Here is a 24,997-nt window from a genome sequence, read left to right as displayed (position 1 = left end):
TATCTACCATAAGCTGCCGCTGTCATTTTAGAGAATTTGGCAGTACATCCAACCGGCCTCACAACTGCAGACCACATGTAAGCACGCCAGCCCAGGACCTTCACATCCGGCCTCATCACCTGCAGGATCGTCTGAGACCAGCCACCCGGAATTTCTGCACACACTGTCAGAAACCGTCTCAGAGAGGCTCATCTGCATGCTTGACCTGACTGCAGTTCGGAATCCGTAATGGAGGAATCCCTGCCTTTCTTTAAGGTATCTGTGACCAACAGATGCAACTGTACAGGGCAGATGGCAGACAGCGTTGTGTGGACGAGCGGTTTGTTGATGTCAACGTGTGAACAGTGCCAGTATGGTGGTGGTGGGGTTATGGTATGGGCAGACATAAGCTATGGACAATGAACACAATTGCATTTTATCGATGGCAGTTTGAATACACAGAAATACCATGAAGAGATCCAGAGGCTCATTGTCTTGCAATTCATCTGCCGCCGTCACCTCATGTTTCAGCATAATGCACGGCCCCATGTCACAAGGTCCTGTACACAATTACTGGAAGCTGAAAACACTCATTGAGAATGTTTGGGATGCTCTGGATCGACGTGTACGACAGCGTGTTCCAGTTCCCGACAATATCCAGCAACTTCGCACAGCCATTGAAGAGGAGTGGGACAACATTCCTCAGGTCACAATCAACAGCCTGATCAACTCTATGCAAAAGAGATGTGTCGTGCTGCATGAGGCAAATGGTGGTCACACCAAATACTGACTGGTTTTCTGATCCACACCCCTACCTTTTTTAAAAGGTATTTGTGACCAATAGATGCAAATCTGTATTCCCAGTCATATGAAATCCATAGATTAGGGGTTCATTTATTTATTTAAAATTGACGGATTTCCTTATAATGAACTGTAACTCAGTAAAATCCTTGAAAATGTTGCATGTTGCATTTATATTTTTGTTCGGAAGAAGATTGTGGGGCGGAAGTTGAGTGCACCTTTTAAAGACAAAATCAGAGGCAATCAACCAAGCTTGCTGTTTGTTACGAAGAGAAAAACATGTCCCTGAGAATAACGGAGGCTTCTAAAGCAGTAAAACATTTGATTCTCCTTTGTTTCATTTTCATCTTATGTTTTTCTTGTCCATCTTATTTTTTGTTTACTGGTTTGCCTGTTGTTTTTAAACTGCTTCAACCGAATAGCCAGCCCCACAATGCAACAGTTAAGACTTTCTGAATCCGAATCTGAATGTTGTGTTATTTTTTACTGCGGTCCGTCTATAATCTCCTGTGGAATGAAAACCTTCATGACCAGAAGTGTATGGTGGGGAGGAGCATACCGCAACCTATTGACATACATGCTTGCTGCTACACTATAGTAGTTACATCTGAGGCGTGTGGACGAATCCAAGCTTTTAGCTGTAAGCAGATTTGTTTTTATTTATGACAGGCAATTCCAAGGTAAAGGAATTACGCTGAAACTCAGATTTGTTACTTTTAAAATGTATACCAAACAAAAATTGATTGAGAAGTTGAACAAACCATATGGTTTGCTGTTTGTGCTGTCATTCTGTTACCAAACTTTGCATCTGCACTGTTCTTCAAGTAAATGTGTTTTTGTCACATTTTTGGTGGAAGTCCTTGTGGATAGGATTATGTTGTTTGGCATACATTTTAAAGTGAGAAGAAAAAAAATTGGAATCTCAGCGTAATTCTGTTACTGTGGAATTACTCTGAACTCAGAAACACTGACCAACATGCCATGAACCTGAGGAAAACACCCAAACAACAATCCCACCACGGTAGCTGTACCAGCTAAAACCCACAGGTTACACACGAGGGCAGCTAATACTAATGCAGGACGCGGATGAGTGTTTGTAATATCAGATGAACTGTAGCACCTTCAATCTCTCTCATTGCTTTCATAATGACAAAAAACATTTGAAAATATTATTGCACAGTTTAAACTATTCCCCTCTCGACTCTCGAATCTCTCTGCAGCCTTCACCATGACACATTCCATCGCTCTTTCCCTTTTTCAACTCTAATACAATTCCAGCTGAGTTGTTGTTATGACCAGTCTCATCTCCCCTATGGTTCACAGATGCTGGGACTTGATCTGCATATTTGGCTGAGTTCCCCCACAAGAAGTTAAATCAGACAATAGAGGAGAGTCTCTGCTGCTTTCCCATAATGCCATTCTCTGGGATTACTGAGAGCTAATGGGTACTTACATCATAGCAGGAGCAACAGGCCAGGCCATAAAGCTTATGTGTTTTATAATTTTGTTGGGGAATAGCAGACAGCACAGCCATAGTTGAAAGGCAAACACCTTGATCTGGCTGTGTGACAACCAAAAGCAGCACAATCCTGTGACAAAATCAAACTCCTGTGACAAGTGTATGATCCATGCAAACTCTGTGGCACCAAGGGCATCACAACACCTGTTCTCTCAGAAGATGCTTTGACGTACACTGAACAAAAATATAAAATGCAACATGTAAAGTGCCGGTCCCATGTTTCATGAGCTGAAATAAAAGATCCCAGAAATGTTCCATACATCACCTTTGGAAATATAATCCATCCACCTGACAGGTGTGGCATATCAAGAAGCTAATTAAACAGCATGATCAGGTGCACCTTGTGCTGGGGACAATAAAAGGCCATTAAAATGTGTAGTTGTGTCACACAACACAATGCCACAGATGTCTCAAGTTGAGGGAGCGTGCAATTGGCATGCTGACTGCAGGAATGTCCACCAGAGCTGTTGACAGAGAACTGAATTTATCTACCATAAGCCGCCTCCAACGTCATTTAAGAGAATTTGGCAGTACGTCCAACCGGCCTCACAACCGCAGACCACGTGTAACCACGCCAGCACAGGACCTCCACATCTGGCTACTTCACCTGCGGGATAGTTTGAGACCAGCCACCAGGACTGCTGATGAAACTGTGGGCTTTGCACAACCAAAGAATTTCTGCACAAACTGTCAGAAACCGTCAGAAGCTCATCTGCGTGCCTGTCGTCATCACCAGGGTCTTGACCTGACTGCAGTTCGGCGTCGTAACCGACTTCAGTGGGCAAATGCTCACCTTCCATGGCCACCGGCATGCTGTAGAAGTGTGCTCTTCACGGATGAATACCGGTTTCAACGGTACTGAGCAGATGGCAGACCGCATATATGGCGTCGTGTGGGCAAGCGGTTTGCTGATCTCAACGTTGTGAACAGAGTGCCCCATGGTGGCAGTGGGGTTATGGTATCAGCAGGCATAAGCTACAGACAATGAACACAATTGTATTTTATCGATGGCAATTTGAATGCACAGAGATACCGTGATGAGATCTCGAGGCCCATTGCCATGCAATTTATCTGCTGCCATCACTTCATGTTTCAGCATGATAATGCGAAGCCCCATGCTGCAAGAATCTGTCCACAAATCCTGGAAGCTGAAAATGTCCCAGTTCTTCCATGGCCTGCTTACTCACCAGACATGTCATCCATTGAGCAAGTTTGGGAAGCTCTAAATTGACAGCGTGTTCCAGTTCCTGCCAATATCCAGCAGCTTCCCACAGGAGTGGGATAACATTCCTCAGGCCACAATTAACAGCATGATCAAATCTAAGGAAATTTGTTGCATTGCATGAGGCAAATGGTGGTCACACCAAATACTGACTGATTTTCTGAACCTTTTTTTAAGGTATCTGTGACCAACAGATGCATATCTGTATTCCCAGTCATGTGAAATCGATAATTTAGGGCCTAATGAATTTATTTCAATTGACTCATTTCCTTATATGAACTGTAACTCAGTAACATTTTTTAAATTGTTGCATGTTGCGTTTATATTTATTTTCAGTGTATAATCAGAATATCAACAGTACATATAAAAAGCATGAATGTATAACATACGATCATAGATACAATTAGGCTACATCACATAGGCCTACAAAACATAATATAATTTACAATGTATAGCAAAATTCACAGGAATGGCTTCAGATCAAACTCTACGTTGAGACCGAAGGGATCGATGGTCTTTAAATTAAAGATCCAGGTCGGCCTCTCATTTTAACAATAGATTGTAAAAGGCCCCCCTTCTCCTAGGGAGTGTGATGTGTTCTATGCCGATATAACGAAGGGACAAAATCGTGTGGTTTGCTTCCAAAAAGTGGGCAGCAACTGAGTACGTCGAGTTTTTGCACCTAATGGTGCTACGATGCTCAGAGATTCTTACTTTTAGTTCACATGATTTTTACCAGAAGGACAAATAAGATAAATAACTGCCTTAGTGGAGCATGTAATAACACCTTTGATTGGGATCTGTTTCCCTGTTTGGGAGTGTTTGAAGGATCTACATTTGTAAGTGCCATTTCATTGAACACTTGAGATGTTGTGCGGACGGACGTATTTTGGTGTGGTAAATCAGAGTTTATCAATTGATCTCTGAGATTTCTGCCCCGCGAGAATAAAACCAAGGGAGGTTTCGAAAACACATTACCGATATGGTCATCAGATCTTATCATGTGTCAATGTTTGTGAACGATTTCCTTAATTTGTTCAGAGCACTTAGTGTGTAGTGAGAACGCAAGAATGGTTCTTTTTGCGAAACTGTCCTTGAAAGAGATCTTGTCTCGATTTGTTTTGGATTTCCTCAATGGCAGTATTGATCTGACCATTTCTGTACCCCCTTTCATAGAAATGTCGTTGCATCGCAACCATGTTACTGTCGAAGTGTGATTATTTTTTGCTAATTCTTTTGATTCGACAGAACTGGCTGTAGGGCAAACTGTTTTTCAAGGGATGAGGGCGACAGCTATCAGCCTTCAACAAACTGATACAGCCTGTGGGTTTCTTGTAAAAATCTGTGTATAGAACATTAACCTCACAAATAATCAAAAGATCAAGGAAACTGATTTGATGTGTTAGATTGTAAAGTAAATCGCAGGTTGTCAGAACCAGCGTTCAGAAAAGCATGGAATGCCTAAATCTGTTGTTATGGTGAGTGAATGAGGACCCAAAAGCGAACTAACTTAAACAGAGCTTCTTTAATAACAAAACATAGGTAGGCTCAGATAGACCGGCAGATTCCGACAGGACAGGACAAGGTTACAGCAAACATGACGACAGTCTGGTTCAGGCATGAATGACACAAACAAACAAGAATCCGACAAGGACAGGAGCAGAAACAGAGAGAGATATAGGGACCTAATCAGAGGGAAAAAAGGGAACAGGTGGGGAACGGGGTGAATGGGTAGTTAGGAGGAGACAGGGAACAGCTGGGGGAAAGAAGGGGAGAAAAGGTAACCTGACACGACCAGCAGAGGGAGACAGGGTGAAGGGAAAGGACAGAGACAAGACAACATGACAGTACCCCCCCACTCACCGAGCGCCTCCTGGCGCACTCGAGGAGGAAACCTGGCGGCAACGGAGGAAATCCTCGCTCAGCGCACGGTCCAGCACGTCCCGAGAGGGAACCCAACTCCTCTCCTCAGGACCGTACCCCTCCCAATCGACAAGGTACTGGTGACCACGGCCCCGAGGACGCATGTCCAAAATCCTGCGGACCCTGTAGATGGGTGCGCCCTCGACAAGGATGGGGGGGGGGGGGGGAAGACGAGCGGGGGCGCGAAGAACGGGCTTAATGCAGGAGACGTGGAAGACCGGGTGGACGCGACGAAGGTATCGCGGAAGAAGAAGTCGAACTGCGACAGGATTAATGACCCGAGAAATACGGAACGGACCAATGAACCGCGGGGTCAACTTGCGAGAAGCCGTCTTAAGGGGAAGGTTCTGAGTGGAGAGCCAAACTCTCTGACCGCGACAATATCTAGGACTCTTAGTTCTACGCTTATTAGCAGCCCTCACAGTCTGCGTCCTATAACGGCAAAGTGCAGACCTGACCCTCTTCCAGGTGCGCTCGCAACGTTGGACAAAAGCCTGAGCGGAGGGGACGCTGGACTCGGCGAACTGAGATGAGAACAGCGGAGGCTGGTACCCGAGGCTACTCTGAAAAGGAGATAGCCCGGTCGCAGACGAAGGAAGCGAGTTGTGGGCGTATTCTGCCCAGGGGAGCTGTTCTGACCAAGACGCAGGGTTGCGAAAAGAAAGACTGCGTAAGATGCGACCAATAGTCTGATTGGCCCGTTCTGCTTGACCGTTAGACTGGGGGTGAAAGCCGGAAGAGAGACTGACGGAAGCCCCAATCAAACGGCAAAACTCCCTCCAAAATTGAGACGTGAATTGCGGACCTCTGTCCGAAACGACGTCTGACGGAAGGCCATGAATTCTGAAAACATTCTCGATGATGATTTGTGCCGTCTCTTTAGCAGAAGGAAGCTTAGCAAGGGGAATGAAATGGGCCGCCTTAGAGAACCTATCGACAACCGTAAGAATAACAGTCTTCCCCGCTGACGAAGGCAGTCCGGTGACAAAATCTAAGGCGATGTGAGACCACGGTCGAGAGGGAATAGGAAGCGGCCTGAGACGGCCGGCAGGAGGAGAGTTACCGGACTTAGTCTGCGCGCAGACCGAACAAGCAGCCACGAAACGACGCGTGTCATGCTCCCGGGTGGGCCACCAAAAACGCTGGCGAATGGAAGCAAGCGTACCCCGAACGCCAGGGTGGCCGGCTAACTTGGCAGAGTGAGCCCACTGAAGAACGGCCAGACGAGTAGGAACGGGAACGAAAAGAAGGTTCCTAGGACAAGCGCGCGGCGACGGAGTGTGAGTGAGCGCTTGTTTTACCTGCCTCTCAATTCCCCAGACAGTCAACCCGACAACACGCCCCTCAGGGAGAATCCCCTCGGGGTCAGTGGAGGCTACTGAAGAACTGAAGAGACGAGACAAAGCATCAGGCTTGGTGTTCTTAGAGCCCGGACGATAAGAAATCACGAACTCGAAACGAGCGAAAAACAGCGCCCAACGCGCCTGACGCGCATTAAGTCGTTTGGCAGAACGGATGTACTCAAGGTTCCTATGGTCAGTCCAAACGACAAAAGGAACGGTCGCCCCCTCCAACCACTGTCGCCATTCGCCTAGGGCTAACCGGATGGCGAGCAGTTCGCGGTTACCCACATCATAGTTACGTTCCGACGGCGACAGGCGATGAGAAAAATACGCGCATGGGTGGACCTTGTCGTCAGAGAGGGAGCGCTGAGAAAGAATGGCTCCCACGCCCACCTCTGACGCGTCAACCTCGACAACGAACTGTCTAGAGACGTCAGGTGTAACAAGGATAGGAGCGGATGTAAAACGATTCTTGAGGAGATCAAAAGCTCCCTGGGCGGAAACGGACCACTTAAAGCACGTCTTGACAGAAGTAAGGGCTGTGAGAGGAGCGGCCACCTGACCGAAATTACGGATGAAACGACGATAGAAGTTCGCGAAGCCGAGAAAGCGCTGCAGCTCGACGCGTGACTTAGGGACGGGCCAATCAATGACAGCTTGGACTTTAGCGGGATCCATCTTAATGCCTTCAGCGGAAATAACAGAACCGAGAAATGTGACGGAGGAGGCATGAAAAGTGCACTTCTCAGCCTTCACAAAAAGACAATTCTCTAAAAGGCGCTGGAGGACACGTCGAACGTGCTGAACATGAATCTGGAGTGACGGTGAAAAAATCAGGATATCGTCAAGGTAAACGAAAACAAAGATGTTCAGCATGTCTCTCAGGACATCATTGACTAATGCCTGAAAGACAGCTGGAGCGTTAGCGAGGCCGAAAGGAAGAACCCGGTATTCAAAGTGCCCTAACGGAGTGTTAAACGCCGTCTTCCACTCGTCCCCCTCCCTGATGCGCACGAGATGGTAAGCGTTACGAAGGTCCAACTTAGTGAAAAACCTGGCTCCCTGCAGGATCTTGAAGGAGAGACAGGAGTAGTAGCGCTCACCAGTAGCCCTCCGCTTACTGATGAGCTCTGGCTTTTACTGGACATGAAGTGACAAAATGACCAGCAGAACCGCAATAGAGACAGAGGCGGTTGGTGATTCTCCGTTCCCTCTCCTTAGTCGAGATGCGGATACCTCCCAGCTGCATAGGCTCAGCTCCCGAGCCGGCAGAGGAAGATGGTAGTGATGCGGAGAGGGGGGCAACGGAGAACGCGAGCTCCTTTCCACGAGCTCGGTGACGCAGATCAACCCGTCGCTCAATGCGAATAGCGAGTTCAATCAGGGAATCCACGCTGGAAGGGACCTCCCGGGAGAGAATCTCATCCTTTACCTCTGCGCGGAGACCCTCCAGAAAACGAGCGAGCAAAGCCGGCTCGTTCCAGCCACTGGAGGCAGCAAGAGTGCGAAACTCAATAGAGTAGTCTGTTATGGATCGATTACCTTGACATAGGGAAGACAGGGCCCTGGAAGCCTCCTCCCCAAAAACAGATCGATCAAAAACCCGTATCATCTCCTCCTTAAAGTCCTGATACTGGTTAGTACACTCAGCCCTTGCCTCCCAGATTGCCGTGCCCCACTCACGAGCCCGTCCAATAAGGAGAGATATGACGTAGGCGACACGAGCAGTGCTCCTGGAGTAAGTGTTGGGCTGGAGAGAAAACACAATATCACACTGGGTGAGGAACGAGCGGCATTCAGTGGGCTCCCCAGAGTAACACGGCGGGTTATTGATTCTGGGCTCCGGAGATTCGAAAGCCCTGGAAGTGGCCGGTGGATCGAGGCGGAGATGGTGAACCTGTTCTGTGAGGTTGGAGACTTGGGTGGCCAGGGTCTCAACGGCATGTCGAGCAGCAGACACTTCCTGCTCGTGTCTGCCTAGCATCGCTCCCTGGATCCCGACGGCTGAGTGGAGAGGATCCGAAGTCGCTGGGTCCATTCTTGGTCGGATTCTTCTGTTATGGTGAGTGAATGAGGACCCAAAAGCGAACTAACTTAAACAGAGCTTCTTTAATAACAAAACATAGGTAGGCTCAGATAGACCGGCAGATTCCGACAGGACAGGACAAGGTTACAGCAAACATGACGACAGTCTGGTTCAGGCATGAATGACACAAACAAACAAGAATCCGACAAGGACAGGAGCAGAAACAGAGAGAGATATAGGGACCTAATCAGAGGGAAAAAAGGGAACAGGTGGGGAACGGGGTGAATGGGTAGTTAGGAGGAGACAGGGAACAGCTGGGGGAAAGAAGGGGAGAAAAGGTAACCTGACACGACCAGCAGAGGGAGACAGGGTGAAGGGAAAGGACAGAGACAAGACAACATGACATCTGTTCTGCATCACACCTCCATAGAACTAAAATATCATCAATGTACAGTGTCCAAATCATTTCTGAGAGGATTGAGAATTGACTGTTTCTCCATGTAGCGCACATACATATTTGCATAGTTAGGAGCCATCGGGGATCCCATAGCAGTACCCTTCATCTGGATAAAGAAATCCTTTTGAAACATGACATAGTTGTATGAGTACTATTTCAGTCAATGTAATAAAGTATTTCCATTTTTTTATTGAACCCTTATTTTACCAGGTAAGTTGACTGAGAACACATTATCATTCACAGCAACAACCTGGGGAATTGTTACAGGGGAGAGGAGGGGGATGAATGAGCCAATTGGAAGCTGGGGATGATTAGGTGGCCATGATGGTATGAGGGCCAGATTGGGAATTTAGCCAGGACACCAGGGTTAACATCCCTACTCTTACGATAAGTGCCATGGGATCTTTCAGTGAAGACAGGGAGTCATGCACTGGAGGGTAGTTAATTTGGGTCACGTTGTAAGGCTGCTTTGATGTGTAATCAGGCTATGTTTGGTTTATGACAAGAAGATTGTGGGTGGCAGTTGAGTGCACCTTTCAAAGAGAGAAACATGAGCAACCAACCATGTTTGTGACAGAGAAAAACACGTATTTGACGATATTGGAGGCTTTTATAAAGCGGTACAAACATTCAGCTAATACTTATGGCCCATTTGGCCTGGATAGCATTCAACCACATGAAATAAATAGCATGGTGGGTCCTCAGAGGGTTCAATGTGCATATGGAATTCTTAAAAATGCTTTGGTGTGACTTGATTTGCCCCAAATTATAATTCTAGGTCAATCCTTGTTTCCAAATGAACTAACAAAATAAAACACACTAAGGGTGAACAGCTAAGGGAAGGGCATGTTCCTGAATCCAAATGTCCACATAAATGAATAAACACAGAACAGAGCTAAATCTTAAATCTGTGCTATGTCACAAAATGCTCCCATCTGTGTTGATCCAATAAGTAGTTATATAAGGTTTGTGTCATTATTGTAATACTACACACTGGAGAAATAATGTACATACACCCACTTCACAATCAGACTATTCCTTCACTCAACACACGCCACACAGAAGAAGCTTCCAGCGCTATCAAATGCCAGAGCAGGAGTCTGGATTGTCCATAAGACTGAATTGTGGGCAACCTTGAAGTGTCTTCCAGAGGGAGGGGCCTATTGAATGAGAGGCTGTTGGCCTCAAACAAGGTGATCACTCTCTACCAGCCTATCAAGGATATCTCCACGCAGCAGTGAAGGTTGTGTACAGAGTAACAGAGAATCTGTCTGGAGCACTGTAAAGTTTCCTGTTTCTCTGGTAGGAAAGAAACGTAAAGCAAATAGCTAGCTCCTGTTATGGTCATACCTCATGAGATAGATGTTGTGCAGATTTCCAGAATGAAGCTGACATTCTCTCCCCTCGTTAGGTTAATAAAGCACTAACCTTGATGTAGTAACACAACTACAATACCATTTACATCTACAACTCGCATACTGTGAGACGGAGTCCAAAGAGCTAATCATTTTATAGATAATGTTTAACTCATTACGCAAGGATGATAAGTCTAAATAACATCCATCATCATACACTGTAGATTTATTAAGATAGTAAAAGCTATTCATGGAGAACATGAAACATCCACAGCAGAGCAAGCAACCAAGCCCTGTCAGAGAGTGACAGCAAAATAGGCCAAGCACTATCTGATAGACAAGCTATTGAATTGGCCCTAATTGCAACTTCAGACACCCACCCACATATTGGCTCATGGCTTCTCATACACTTCTGTCTTACTAAGCAGGCAGAGTTAGCAGGAGAATAGCTTAGGGGAAGATCAAGCCCCATCTTTACAGCCCTGTTGATCAAGGCTATATTTGGCCTATGGCTGCTAGCTATGACATTACGTAATTGGGCTTCTTTCATTAATTAATATTTACAAATATTAAGCATGCGTCAGTGTCTTTCTTCCCCAAGGGCAAAAGTGTACCCCCGTCATGCTAACATGGTGTGAAAACAACAAAACCAGAGGGAGAACTACGTCCTGCTTCACTTCAAATCCTGTTGTTGTCCAGGGTAAGAGTACCCCTCTAGGTCGGCGCTGGGAACACAACACTCCTCAAAACAGAGATGCTACACCCCAGACCCTGTTTCCTATATTTTTCGCAGTATACAAAAATCAGGAGAGACAGAGTGTACCTGTTGGGTAATAATGTAGCTGGCAAACAAGGATACATTTGGCCACCACCACACAAATTTGTAGGGGCTGCTTACCTTGGGGGCTGGTTGCTATCCACTGAGATTTATTCATTAAGATTTCACTTCTTGTATCATTTACATAATGCAATGGACCCAAAAGCCCTTGAGAAGCATTCGAGAGTCATAAGGAAAAAAGTTTGGTTACTCTTGGCACGATGTCAAATGGTCTTTGAAGGGCAGACTCAAGTAATGTTCTCAGTCTTAAACTTGTAGTGTTCCATTGACTCGTATGTTACAGTGCATTCGGAAAGTATTCAGACGCTCTTGACTTTGTCCACATTTTGCTACTTTACAGCCTAATTCTAAATATGTCTTTTTTTTGTATCCATCTACACACAACACCCCATAATGACAAAGCAAAAATCAGGTTTTTAGAAATTTTGCAAATGTATTACAAATAAAAAAAACTTTAATATTATATTTACATAAGTATTTAGACCCTTTACTCAGTACTTTGCTGAAGCACCTTAGGCCGTGATTACAGCCTCGTTTCTTCTTGTGTTTGACGCTACAAGCTTGGCACACCTGTATTTGGGGAGTTTATCCCATTACTCTCTGCAGATCCTTTATAAAGTTCTGTCAGGTTGGATGGGGAATGTCACTGCACAGCTATTTTCAGGTCTCTCCAGAGATGTTCGATCAGGTTCAAGTCTGGGCTCTGGCTGGGCCACTCAAGGACATTTAGAAACTTGTCCCGAAGCCACTCCTGCGTTGTCTTGGCTGTGTGCTTCGCCTCAGTCTGAGTTCCTGAGCGCTCTGGAGCAAGTTTTCATCAAGGATCTCTCTGTACTTTGCTCCCTTCACCCATCGCTCGATCCTGACTAGTGTCCCAGTCCCTGCCGCTGAAAAACATCCCCACAGCATGATGCTGCCACCACCATGCTTCACTGTAGGGATGGTGCCAGGATGCACCTGAGTCTAATAGCAAAGGGTCTGATTACTTATGTAAATAAGGGATTTCTGTTTTATTTTTTAAAATAAATGTGCAAAAAAATATATAAACTTATCTTTGCTTTGTCATGGGGGGGTGGGGGGGGGGTGTATTTAATCAATTTTAGAACAAGGTTGTAATGTAACAAAATGTGGAAAAAGTCAAGTGGTCTGTGTGTGTGCTACAGTCTCATATAGTTCCCATCTGAGATAGGGCAACTGCCAGGCCCTTACTGCCCATGACTCATCTCAGTGATGTCATCAGCATGTCCCAGAAGCAGAACATTATTCAGTGATATGACTCAAGCCAGGCTGTGTACTACAGTAGTAGGCTGTGAGCAGACACTGTTCTTGTGGTTTCATCATCCAGACCAGAGACCATTTTCATTAAGTGCAGCTCTGAGAGGCTTTGGGTGAACCTGCAGCCATGATGTTTCACTAGCTAAGTAACCAGGCGGAGGAGGATTTGGACAGATATCTCTGTTGGCTATTTCATTAACTGTCGCCTTCAGAAAGGTGTTTAGCATTGGATTAGTATAACTCCAAGCACAACAAGTGCTCTGAATTTATTCAACTTAACTTCATTGAAATAGCAGTGATTTGTCGATACATGGAGTAAAACAATTTAATTCCAACCTGAATCAGATTGATCAGTCTGTGCGTGTGAAACACTCTGGTGAGGCAAGTTAAGTGCTGAGACTGCAATCAATATGTTAAGTTGTTAGCTCTGGCAACTCTGTCTTGCTCAATCTGCCTTCAATCGAATGCAATTTGTGGAGGATCCCTCTTTTTCACGCAATCAAACAGAGACTTAGGAGGACACATGCAACACTCAAGTTCAAAAACAATTTAGGAAAGTATTGGCGTGTTGATGGACACCAGAGAGAGAATGGAGACCATGCATTAACAGCCCTGTTCTCACAATAAAGTAAGGTAGTACTGTTTTCAGAGACTGACTCTAAAAGTGGAGACCAAAGTCAACCAAGACCACTGCTGCTAACATGATGATGCATCATTGTCTTACATGCACCCCTGTAGTACACAAGTGTCTATCATTTGTGTCTTTAAAGTAAAAGCTTGTTTAAAAAAAACATGACTGTGGTTTCAATTGTACCCGAGTAGTTCATGTTTTTGACATCAATCATCCTGTCTCAGGGTCATTATTTTCCAATATTATAGTACTTATCCTTTCATCATAGGACTGCCAGTCTCTCAAAGGATCATAGGAATTCGTGAGGTCATACAGTAGCCTATGACATAGATGCTCACAGTGACTCAGGCAGCTGCATTGATGTCCTATGAGGCTGATGTGAGTCCCTGTCAGTGTCAACACAATACTTCTGGTGGAAACATGCATAATAAAACTCAAGATGTGTGAAGCCTCTCACTCAATACACTTCATACCATATGGCACCAGTGTGATCTGACAGCGACTTAAAAAGAGTTTGTTGGGAGGGGTGTCTGGGGGATAGAATGTCAATTACACACAGGCACGCACAAATGCATGAAAGCATGCACACACACACACGCCTATTGCATCACATTTGATTAAAGAAAGAATTGTAAGTGATTTTTCATGAGTCACAAAACTTTTTTAAATGATAAAGATTAAGATTTTTAAATGAAAATAAATAAATATAGTGTTCAAAAAGTATTGAGGAAACAAATATTGTAAACAAAAATGAATCAAAAGTATTGAAAGCCTAAAACAAACTACAATACCGGTCAAAAGTTTTAGAACACCTACTCATTCAAGGATTTTTCTTACATTTTAATATTTTATACATTGTAGAATAATAGTGAAGACATCAAAACTATGAAATAACACATATGGAAACATGTAGTAACCAAAAAAGTGTTAAACAAATCAAAATATATTTTACATTTGAGATTCTTCAAATAGTCACCCTTTACCTTGATGACAGCTTTGCACACTCTTTGCACACGCATTCTATCAACCAGCTTCACCTTGAATGCTTTTCCAACAGTCTTGAAGGAGTTCCCACATATGCTGAGCACTTGTTGGCTGCTTTTCCTTAAGTCTGCGGTCCGACTCATCCCAAACTATCTTGATTTGGTTGAGGTCAGGGGATTATGGATGAAAGGTCATCTGATGCAGCACTCCATCACTCTCCTTCTTGGTCAAATAGCCCTTACACAGCACAGCCTGGAGGTGTGTTGAGTCATTGTCATGTTGAAAAACAAATGATAGTCCCACTAAGCCCAAACCAGATGGGATGGCGTATCGCTGCAGAACGCTGTGGTAGCCATGCTAGTTAAGTGTGCCTTGAATTCTAAATAAATCAGACAAAGTCACCAGCAAAGCACCCCCACACCATAACACCTCCTCCTCCATGCTTTACAGTGGGAAATACACATGTGGAGATAATCTGTTCACCCACATTGTGTCTCTCAAAGACAAGGCGGTTGGAACCAAAAATCTCAAATTTGGACTCTAGACCAGGGCTATCCTCTAGAATAGGGCTATCTTCTGTATACCGCCCTACCTTGTAACAACACTGAAATGCATTAAGGAGGAAATATATTCCACAAATTAACTTTTAAGAAGGCACACCTGCTAATTGAAATGCATTCCAGGTGACTACCTCATGAAGCTGGTTGAGAGAATGCCAAGAGTGTGCAAAGCTGTCATCAAGGCAAAGGGATAATTCACTTGTAAAATTGATCACCATGTATTTCACTGTAACATGCCAATTATTTAGCTAACGTTTCTGCTCACAGGAAGCACGTCGAGACAGTATGAATGACCAGTGCACCGGTGATGCATCGAGGTGCTTCCCACTGGGCAGCTGTATGGTCTTCTTCTATGAGGTTTAACGGCGGTTGGCATCCAATTTGTTACATTACCGCCACCTACTAGACTGGAGTACAACTCCCTTATACTTTGCTTGAAAAATAAAAACATTTACTAAATTAATACCCTACCATCTAACACTACACTCACTAATTTCAAAATTATATAAAATAAAATGAACACCACCCTACTCCACTTTTTAAATGTATTTATTCCTACCTCATGCCATCACCACTTAACACACCCTGTAACTCTTCTGATGTCAAGTCTCGCACACCTAAATACCTCTCTGCAGCTGCCATCTCAACCTCAATTTTCTGCGACTTCCGTTCCATCCCTGCAGTACAGTTGATAACCATTGCTATAAATCCAATCTTAATTAAACATATATCACTTTTTGGCCTATCCCCCTGTACTGGTATATCACTACTACTCTCACCACTCCTCCCCCTTAACCCATCTTCACTGCCTCTGTATATGACAACTTCTGCACTACTCAAACACTGGAAACCTAAACCTGCCTCTCTCGCACGGGACATTTCTGATCCCCAGCTCCATGGGCACCCCTACAATTAACACATTCCATTACTTTCCCCAATACTACACATTCTTTTGTCTCATGCCCTTCTGCACACTTCTCACACCTTGGACCCGCCCTCCTACACTCTGCTCAGCTGTATGGTCACATGTCACCTGCAGTAGCTATGGCCAATTTGTTCCATCCCACTTGATTTTATTTTGAGCAGGATGGCAGCCTACATGAGAAATAGCTTGTAATATTAGTAGTGACCATCTGGATGCTACAGTGATACATAGAGTCTAGTGCTCAATGGGGGGGGGGGGTATTGGAGCAACTGGGAACACACAAAAAACTAGGTAAAATCAAGACATCAGTGATCTTCAGGTTGGAAAGTCAGAGTTTACAACCTCGAATTCTGAGTTGAAAACATTATTTATTTTTATTCCCAGTTGTCTTAAACACGACATATGCTCTGCAAGCCGACAGTACGACACCTGGGCAGTGTCTTTCACTCCCGCTTGCGGAGCACTACTGTTCCGCAGTACTGCAAGTGATGTAGCTTGGTAGAGGATGACAGCGTTGATGATGCGTTCTGTGGGAGTGGTTGCTGAACTCTCACTCCAAAATGTATTGACCAACAGTAACCAATTTAGTTCGCTCCCTTCTAAACCCAACAGAGAAATTAAAAAATTAAAGCGCTGGGGAAAGAAATATTGTAACCTTAGAAATGTGATTTGAAGAGCTTGAGAAATGCAAGCATGGGTGAGGAAAAGTTGCAAACAAAGCAGAGAAGATTGCTTGTAGGTAACCAGGTTTCCATCCAACCTTTTTATGTGAGTAAAGTACATGTCGGACCAAAATAATTACTACAAGCCTGAGTGGGCTACCGGGTGGCACAGCAGTCTAAGGCACTGCATCTAAGTGCTAGAGGCGTCACTACAGACCCTGGTTTGATTCCAGGCTGTATCACAACCGGCCGTGATTGAGAGTCCCATAGGGCGGCGCACAATTGGCCCAGTGTCGTTAGGGTTTGGCCGGGGTAGGACGTCATTCTAAATAAGAATTTGTTCTTAACTGACTTGCCTGGTTAAAAAAAATTAAATACCGCATTTACTTTGATGCAGCCTCCGCAGAAGTCAGAGCATTCATACTTCTTGTACTTTGCTGAGCTGTTGTCAAGGAAGTGAGTTTGTGTTATACAGGACCTCCCGTCCCCACCTACCGTCACCCAATCATGTCAATGTGTAGCTAGCTATACGTTGTTACAAAATTTGGATAGAAATGGCGATGCGGAACGGAGCTCAATTTGGTCGCCACAAGCCTTCGGAGGATGCACAATTGCATCACACCCTCCGTACTATATTACAAGAGCAAGGATAAATTAGCTTTAAAGCGCATGTGCCAAAACCTGATGGAGACCCATCTAACTTATTTGTTATTCTGTACATGGGAATTTAACGGCAAAATGTATTTTTATGTGCACTACGTCATCACACACAGCCTTTTATCTGCAACAAGTCAATTTGATGGAAACATCTCTGCTGGGAAAATGTGCCATTGTTTTTATGCATATTTTAAAATATTCACATGAACATCTGTCTCCAATTGAATGGAAACCTAGCTAGTGCCATGAACATATTCAATTGCAAAGAAAAATAATTTTTCTGTTTCCTTTTTTATCATTGATATAATTTATTTTTGGCTTGCAATAACTTTAGATTAGTTTTAGTTTACAACTTTAACATTTTGTCTAATTACTGTTTTCCTCTCAATATGTTTAGGACTTTACAATATATTGAATGTTCCATTTAAAAATTAAAAAGTATTTTGACTCATGAAAAATAACTCACAATAATGTTTTAAAATCAAATGTGATTCCATACACTCCACACTACAGAGCTATGTTTTGGATAAAAGCAGTGTAATACAGTGATTTGCATAACCTTGTGATGCATATCCTTGTGATATAGCCTTTTAAAATGATAAATATAATGTAAAACAAAAATAAAGACAAATCAACAGCTTGCATTACTTTTCATTGAATATGAATCCCAATCAAAACATTGTTCCTTAGCCTAGCCTACAGGTAACTGCCAAAATAAAGGAAACATCAACATAGTGTCTTAATAGGGTGCTGGGACATCACAAGCCGCCAGAACAATGCGCCTTGGCATAGATTCTACAAGTGTCTAGAACTCTATTGGAAGGATGCAAAAACATTCAGCCACAATAAATTCCATAATTTGGTGTTTTGTTGATGATGTTGGAAAACACTGCCTCAAGGGCCACTCCAGAATCTTCCATAAGTGTTCAATTGGGTTGAGATCTGGTCACACACACACTAAACCCCCCTATGCTCCTTTGAGAACCTGTTTCAGATCTCTTCTAGCCATGGTAGACAAAATAATGGGCAACTGGCATTTTAATACACGACCCTAAGCATGCTGGGATGTTAATTGCTTAATTAACTCAAGAACCAAACTTGTGTGGAAGCACCTACTTTCAATGTATCTTGTAAACCTAGTTTACGCAAGTGTTTCCTTTATTTTGGCAGTTACATGTACTTGATGCATCGGCTACACGTAAAAGTTGAAAAGATGGAATAGTTCATATTGTAGTTTCTCTCTTACCCAAGGCGGTACAGATGATTGATACCGCCAATAGCAAGACATGCGTGGTATGTGTCTCCATATTCTTGTAGTTGGTCATTTTTGCCTTGTGACAGGTCGGCCTATGTCCAAACTGGTTTTCAACCCTCAGTCACATTCAGTATCCAAATGTATCAAAGGTAAACAATTACAGTGCTTACTACAAGCTCAGCTGATGTTTTTTCTAACGGTTAAAATGTCCACACAGAACTTATTTGAAAACAGCTCTCCGGACCCCGTGGCAATTTTGCCCGAAGAAATACATCGCCGCATCACTTCGCCCCGCACATTATGCACGCAAAATCATAATGAAATCATATTGTAGCGAAACGTCCTCAGCAAAACAAGAAATCGATACGTAAATATATTGATCTATAAAATATAAACAAGACAGCTTCGTCGGAGAAGTTGCGCTCCCGCTCGCATCTCTGTATGTGTGCCTGGAATAACAGACCACCACTTTACGAATGGCACATGCTGAATCAACTGCGTACACAGCTCTCAGCTACAAATGCGAGGATGTATTCTTAAAGAGACAGGAGCGACATCTGTGCAGGCTCTGACCTTGCCACTTCAAATCCCTCTGCTGCGCTACGCATGGCTAGATGACCGTGAGATGATTCACAACCTAAAGGTCTGTGTTTCGGCCATGTCAATCTTTACAGTAATTGCAGGTGTCAGTTTCCCCAACTCATATGGGCCTAACATCGTATGGCAAAGCAATTATAGGTAATTCAATAAACATAATCCTAGCCTGTCAATTGGCTGAAATGATTAATGTAATGTGTTGCCTTTAAGTAGGCTAACACAAATTGATGAAAACTACATCACAGAGGGCATATGTTGTTATTGACCAACAGAACTGTAATCAAGGGGATAATGATGAGGATTATTATGGTTGTGACTTTAATAATTTACTAAGTTATCTCTGCTTCTCCTCCTGTTGAAGAGAATTCTAATCATAATGATGATGATAAAGGATAATGATATTCTGCTGCTGCTACAGTACTGCTGATGATGATGAAGATAGCCTTCCACTGTGATCCACAGTCCAGAGCAGCTCAGCCCTTTAACCCTGTCTGCCACCGAGCCTCCACAGACCCCAGATTCCATAGTGATTTATTAAACAGATGCCGGTTCACACCCACTCCTCCTCTCTCTCATTGATCTGCAATCTGCCTCTCACACAGCCTCTGGTGCCTGTACTCTCTGGGGAGAAGGACACCCTGCTCCCCAGGGCAGGCTCCATTTCTCTGCCTCCACCCCAGCCTCTGTGTGCCCCTGCCCCCTGCCCTCTCAATGCATTGTCTCCATGTCTCTTACTGAGAGCCCAACATGATGGAGAGTGCTCATGGACTGCCAGGCGCCTACTCTCCCTTTGTCCCCCTGAATTGGGCTGGAAATTGGGCAACAGAAGTGGTCCAGACACCTGTCCCGGCCACAACAGCATTAACCCCCAGCTCCAATGGAAGCGTGGACCTTATCAAAGTCTACAAAGCTAAACAGAGCAAATGGAAACATCTCATCAAGAATCTTAGTGGCATCATTGGGTGTCAGTCAATATTTAAACAACAACAAATGGCAATAGTGGACACTGTCTCTTCAGGTGTTGGAGGTTATCCATGCACTCATGCCCAATTCTTAGGGATTTCACTCATGATGCAGTCAAAATAAACACATTACTTTTTGTGCCTTTGTATATAATGTATATCATGTATATAAATGTTTATATTTATGTATTTTTACCTGAGAGCAGTTGTTGTTTTCATGGAATTCAGCCATGTGCATTTAGGTAAGGACATTGATGTATTTTCGATTTATGATAAAATAATGTTGTTAATTGTAATATCCAATGGTCCCAAGCTATGTTTAAAGTCAATTGATCCCTCTGCATGGGGTGGAGTATGTGGATGGTGGGGAAAGTGTGGCGGGGTACAGATGGTGGGACATGCTAGTGAGTTTGACTCCGGTAAAGAATGTGAGATTCAGCTGTCCACCCTGAACCCTGATCTCACGTCTCTCAGATCATCGTCTGTCTCCATACCATAACCTGGAAACCCAATCCAGAGACAAGACTCTACAGACAACTACATTTTCCCTTTTACACAAACTCTTCAGTATATCCCCCCAAAAAAGATGGCCGCCTCGCTTCAAGTCCTTACGAAACTATGCAGTAATTCGCTTTTTAATGTATTATTTCTTACATTGTTAGCCCAGAAAATCTCAAGTGTTATTACATACAGCCAGGAAGAACTATTTGATATAAGAGCTACATCAACTTAAGAACATTACGACCAGGAATACGACTTTCCCGAAGCGGATCCTTTGTTCGGACCTCCACCCTGGACTTTGGATCTTATCCCAGAGGCCGACCCAAAACAACGTTGTCGCCACAGGAGAGGCAGACAGAGCGGCCTCCTGGTCCGACTTAGAAGGCGAGCACACCATCCACCGCTTCTTAGTATATTAGTCGCTATTGTCCAGTCTCTAGACAACACGGTGGACGAAATTAGGGCACAAGTTGCCTTCCAGAGAAACATCAGAGATTGTAATATTCTCTGTTTCACGGAAACATGGCTCACTCAGGATATGTTGTCAGAGTCGGTACATACACCGGATTTCTTCATGTGTCGCACCAACAGAAATAAACATCTCTCTGGTAAGAAGAAGGGCGGGGGTGTATGCCTCATGATTAACGACTCATGGTGTAATCATAACAACGTACAGGAACTCAAGTCCTTTCGTTCACCTGACCTAGAATTCCTTACAATCAAATGCTGACCTCATTCCTTACAATCAAATGCTGACCTCATTACCTCCCAAGAGAATTCTCTTTGATTATAGTCACAGCCGTGTACATCCCCCCCAAGCAGATCCCTCGACGGCCCTGAAAGAACTTCACTGGACTCTATGTAAACTGAAAACCATATATCCTGAGGCTGCATTTATTGTAGCTGGAGATTTTAACAAAGCTAATTTGAGAACAAGGCTACCTAAATTCTACAAGCACATTGATTGTAGTACCCACTCAAACAAAGAACTAGACCACTGCTACTCTAACTTCCGTGATGCATACAAGGCCCTCCCCCGCCCTCCCTTCGGAAAATCTGACCATGCCTCTATCTTATTGCTCCTCTCCTATAGGCAGAAATTAAAACAGGAAGCGCCAGTGCTTAGGTCTATCCAATGCTGGTCTGACCAATCGGATACCACGCTTCAAGATTGCTTTGATCACATGGACTGGGATATGTTCCGGGTAGCCTCAGACAACAACATTGACGTATGCGCTGACTAGGTGAGTGAGTTTTTTAGGAAATGCATTGGAGATGTTGGACCCACTGTGACCATTAAAACCTTCCCTAACCAGAAACCGTAGATTGATTGTTTAGCAAAACTGAAACTGAAAACACGAACCACCGCATTTAATCATGGCAAGGCGACTGGAAACATGACCGAATCCAAAAAGTGTAGTTATTCCCTCCGCAAGGCAATCAAACAAGCAAGCGTCAGTATAGAGACAAAGTAGAGTCGCAATTGAACGACTCAAACATGCGACGTATGTGGCAGGGTCTTCAGACAATCACAGATTACAAAAAGAAAACCAGCCCCGTTGCGGACATCGATGTCTTGCTCCCAGACAAATTAAACAACTTCTTTGCTTCTTTCCGCCCTGTGCAACTGGGTCTGAACTTTCTGACGGGCCGCCCCCAGGTGGTGAAGGTAGAAAACAACATCTCCACCCCGCTGATCCTCAACACTGGGGCACCACAAGGGTGTATTCTCAGTCATCTCCTGTACTCCCTGTCCACCCATGACTGCGTGTTCATGCACGCCTCCAACTCAATCATCAAGTTTGCAGATGACACTACAGTGGTAGGCTTTATTACCAACAACGACGAGACACCCTACAGGGAGGAGGTGAGGGCCCTTGGAGTGTGGTGCCAAGAAAATAACCTCTCACTCAACGTCAACAAAACAAAGGAGATGATTGTGGACTTCAGGAAACAGCAGAGGGAGCACCCCCTATCCACATCGACGGGAGAGTAGTGGAGAAGGTAGAAAGTTTTATGCTCCTCGGCGTACACATCACTGACAAACTAAAAGGGTCCACCCACACAGACTGCGTGGTGAAGAAGGTATAACAGCGCCTCTTCAACCTCAAGAGGCTGAAGAAATTTGGCTTGTCATCTAAAACACTCACAAACTTTTACAGATGCACAATTGAGAGCATCCTGTCGGGCTGTATCACTGCCTGGTACAGCAACTGCGCTGCCTTCAACCGCAAGGCTCTCCAGAGGGTAGTATGGTTTGCACAACATATCACTGGGGGCAAATTACCTGCCCTCCAGGACACCTACAGCACCCGATGTCACATGAAGGGCAAAAAGATCATCAAGGACAACAACCACCCGAACCACTGCCTGTTCACCCCGCTATCATCCAGAAGGCAAGGTCAGTATAGGTGCATCAAAGCTGGGACCGAGAGACTGAAAAACAGCTTCTATCTCAAGGCCATCAGACTGTTCAACAGCCATCAATAACATAGAGAGGCACGGCCATCGCACATCCATATATTTATATTCTTATTCCATCCCCTTACATTGTGTGTATAAGGTAGTCGTTGTGAATTTGTTAGATTACTTGTTAGATATTACTGCACTGTCGGAACTAGAAGCACAAGCATTTCGCTACACTCGCATTAACATCTGCTAACCATGTGTATGTGACCAATACCATTTGATTTGATCCAGAAATGTACAACTCTAATGATAAATTAAACACTACTCTCAACCGCACTACAACTCTAAATGTGGGCCTCTGATCATTGTTGGTTGTTCCCTGTACAGTGTAGAAAGCTCCTTTAGGGATCCTAGTTTCTCTCTACCTGCCTCTCCTGGGCTCACCTCGTCACATACAGTACCTCCCTGTTTTTCTCCTCTCCCACAGAGAGGGTCCTTAGCTGTCAACCTCTGTGGTAACTGATCAGCCAGTCTCATTAGTCATTGTTGTAGACCCTTTGTCTTCCCCTGCCTGCCTGCCTGCCTGGCTGTGTGAGGGACCTTCAGTCAGCCTGGAGGACTCAGGCTACATCCCAAATGGCACCCTATGCCCTTTGTAGTGTCCTACTTTTGACCAGGACCCATGGGTCACTGATCAAATGTAGTGCGCTACTGTATATAGGTAACAGGGTGACATTTGGGACACAGCCTCAGCCTGGGGTTTATTTATAGACCTGGTGTCACTGCCATGCAGGGCCCTACGGCAGGCCATTTACATCCAATACAGAACAGTGCTAAGGTAAGCAACTAACAATACAGCTGCATTTGGCGGCCAGCCCATCTTTTCTCATTTCAGGCCCTTCAATATTGACAACATGAACGTACACCCTCTTATCATGCCCTCAAACATCAGTAGCAAATTGTAGGTGAGTTGTACGTGTATTGAGCCACCCCGGAGGGAATGAGGTGGTTTGTATTACTAATTATTCTTTCTCATCAGTCTACCTGACCAGGAGTGCTGACTGCTATTGGATCTCCTCCACTAAGTGTTCATGAGCCAAGGAAAACACTTACTTGCTCTTTCTCTGGCACAACTGACTGCAAGTCTTTCTCTGCTATATAGAGTGCCTTAAGAAAGTATTCACAACCCTTGACTTCCTCCACAAGTGGGATTGAAATGGATTTAATTTATGTTTTCTGTCAATGAACTACACAAAATACCCTAATGTCAATTTTTTTAATATATTAATGGAAAATAAAACACTATCTTTAATAAGTATTCAGCCCCCTGAATCAATACATGTTATAATCACTTTTGGCAGCGATTACAGCTGTGAGTCTCCAAGTGCTTTGCACACCTAGATTGTACAATATTTGCCCATTATTCTTAAAAAAAATATTCAAGCTGTCAAGTTGGTCGTTGATCATTGCTAGACAGCCATTTTCAAGTCTTGCCATAGATTTTTAAGCCAATTTAAATCAAAACTGTAACTATGCCACTCAGGAACATTCAATGCCGTCTTGGTAAGCAACTCCAGTGTATATTTGGCCTTGTGTTTTCGGTAATTGTCCTGCTGAAAGGTGAAAGAAGTTTTACTCTAGGATTTTTCTTGAGCTTAACTCTATTCCATTTCTTTTTATCCTAAAAACTCCATAGTTCCTGCTAATGACAAGCATACCCATAACGTGATGCAGCCACCACCATGTTTGAAAATATGAAGAGCGGTACTCAGTCATGTGTTGTGTTAGATTTTCCTCATGCAAATGTGTATTCAGGACAAAAAGTTTATTTGCCAAATTTTTGGCAGTATTACTTTGCCTTATTGCAAAGAGTATGCATGTTTTGGAATATGTCTATTCTATACAGGCTTTCTTATTTTAAATCTGTCATGTATGTTAGCATTGTGGAGTAAATACAATGTTGTTGATCCATCTTCAGTTATCTCCTGTCGAAGCCATTAAACTCTGTAACTGTTTTAATATCACAATTGGCCTCATGGTCAGTCGTGGAAAAAGTACCCAATTGCCATACTTGAGTAAAAGTAAAGATATCTTAATGGAAAACGACTCAAATAAA

The 24,997-nt window shown here is 44.1% G+C and overlaps 1 protein-coding gene across 7 annotated transcripts in view; it reads right to left on the bottom strand.

Moving 5' to 3' along the window:
- The window catches only part of LOC110503971 (roundabout homolog 2), a 63,640-nt gene extending 44,622 nt beyond the window's left edge, over window positions 1-19,018 (bottom strand). For 5 of the 7 annotated variants that reach the window (XM_090219137.1, XM_090219138.1, XM_090219141.1 and 2 more), the window contains exon 1: window positions 18,404-18,926. In XM_090219137.1, coding sequence (XP_090075263.1) covers window positions 18,404-18,482 — 79 coding nt within the window. In that variant the 5' untranslated portion in view covers window positions 18,483-18,926. Of the gene's footprint in view, window positions 1-18,403 lie in introns of all 7 variants that reach the window. The other 2 variants (XM_021582664.3, XM_036961462.2) reach the window with 2 other exon arrangements.
- Between the last annotated feature and the right edge of the window lie 5,979 nt (window positions 19,019-24,997).

Source organism: Oncorhynchus mykiss, chromosome 24 (assembly GCF_057628025.1).
Source record: "Oncorhynchus mykiss isolate SJ-2025 chromosome 24, ASM5762802v1, whole genome shotgun sequence".
NCBI lineage: Eukaryota > Metazoa > Chordata > Actinopteri > Salmoniformes > Salmonidae > Oncorhynchus > Oncorhynchus mykiss.
This window is presented reverse-complemented; position numbering and strand designations above follow the sequence as displayed.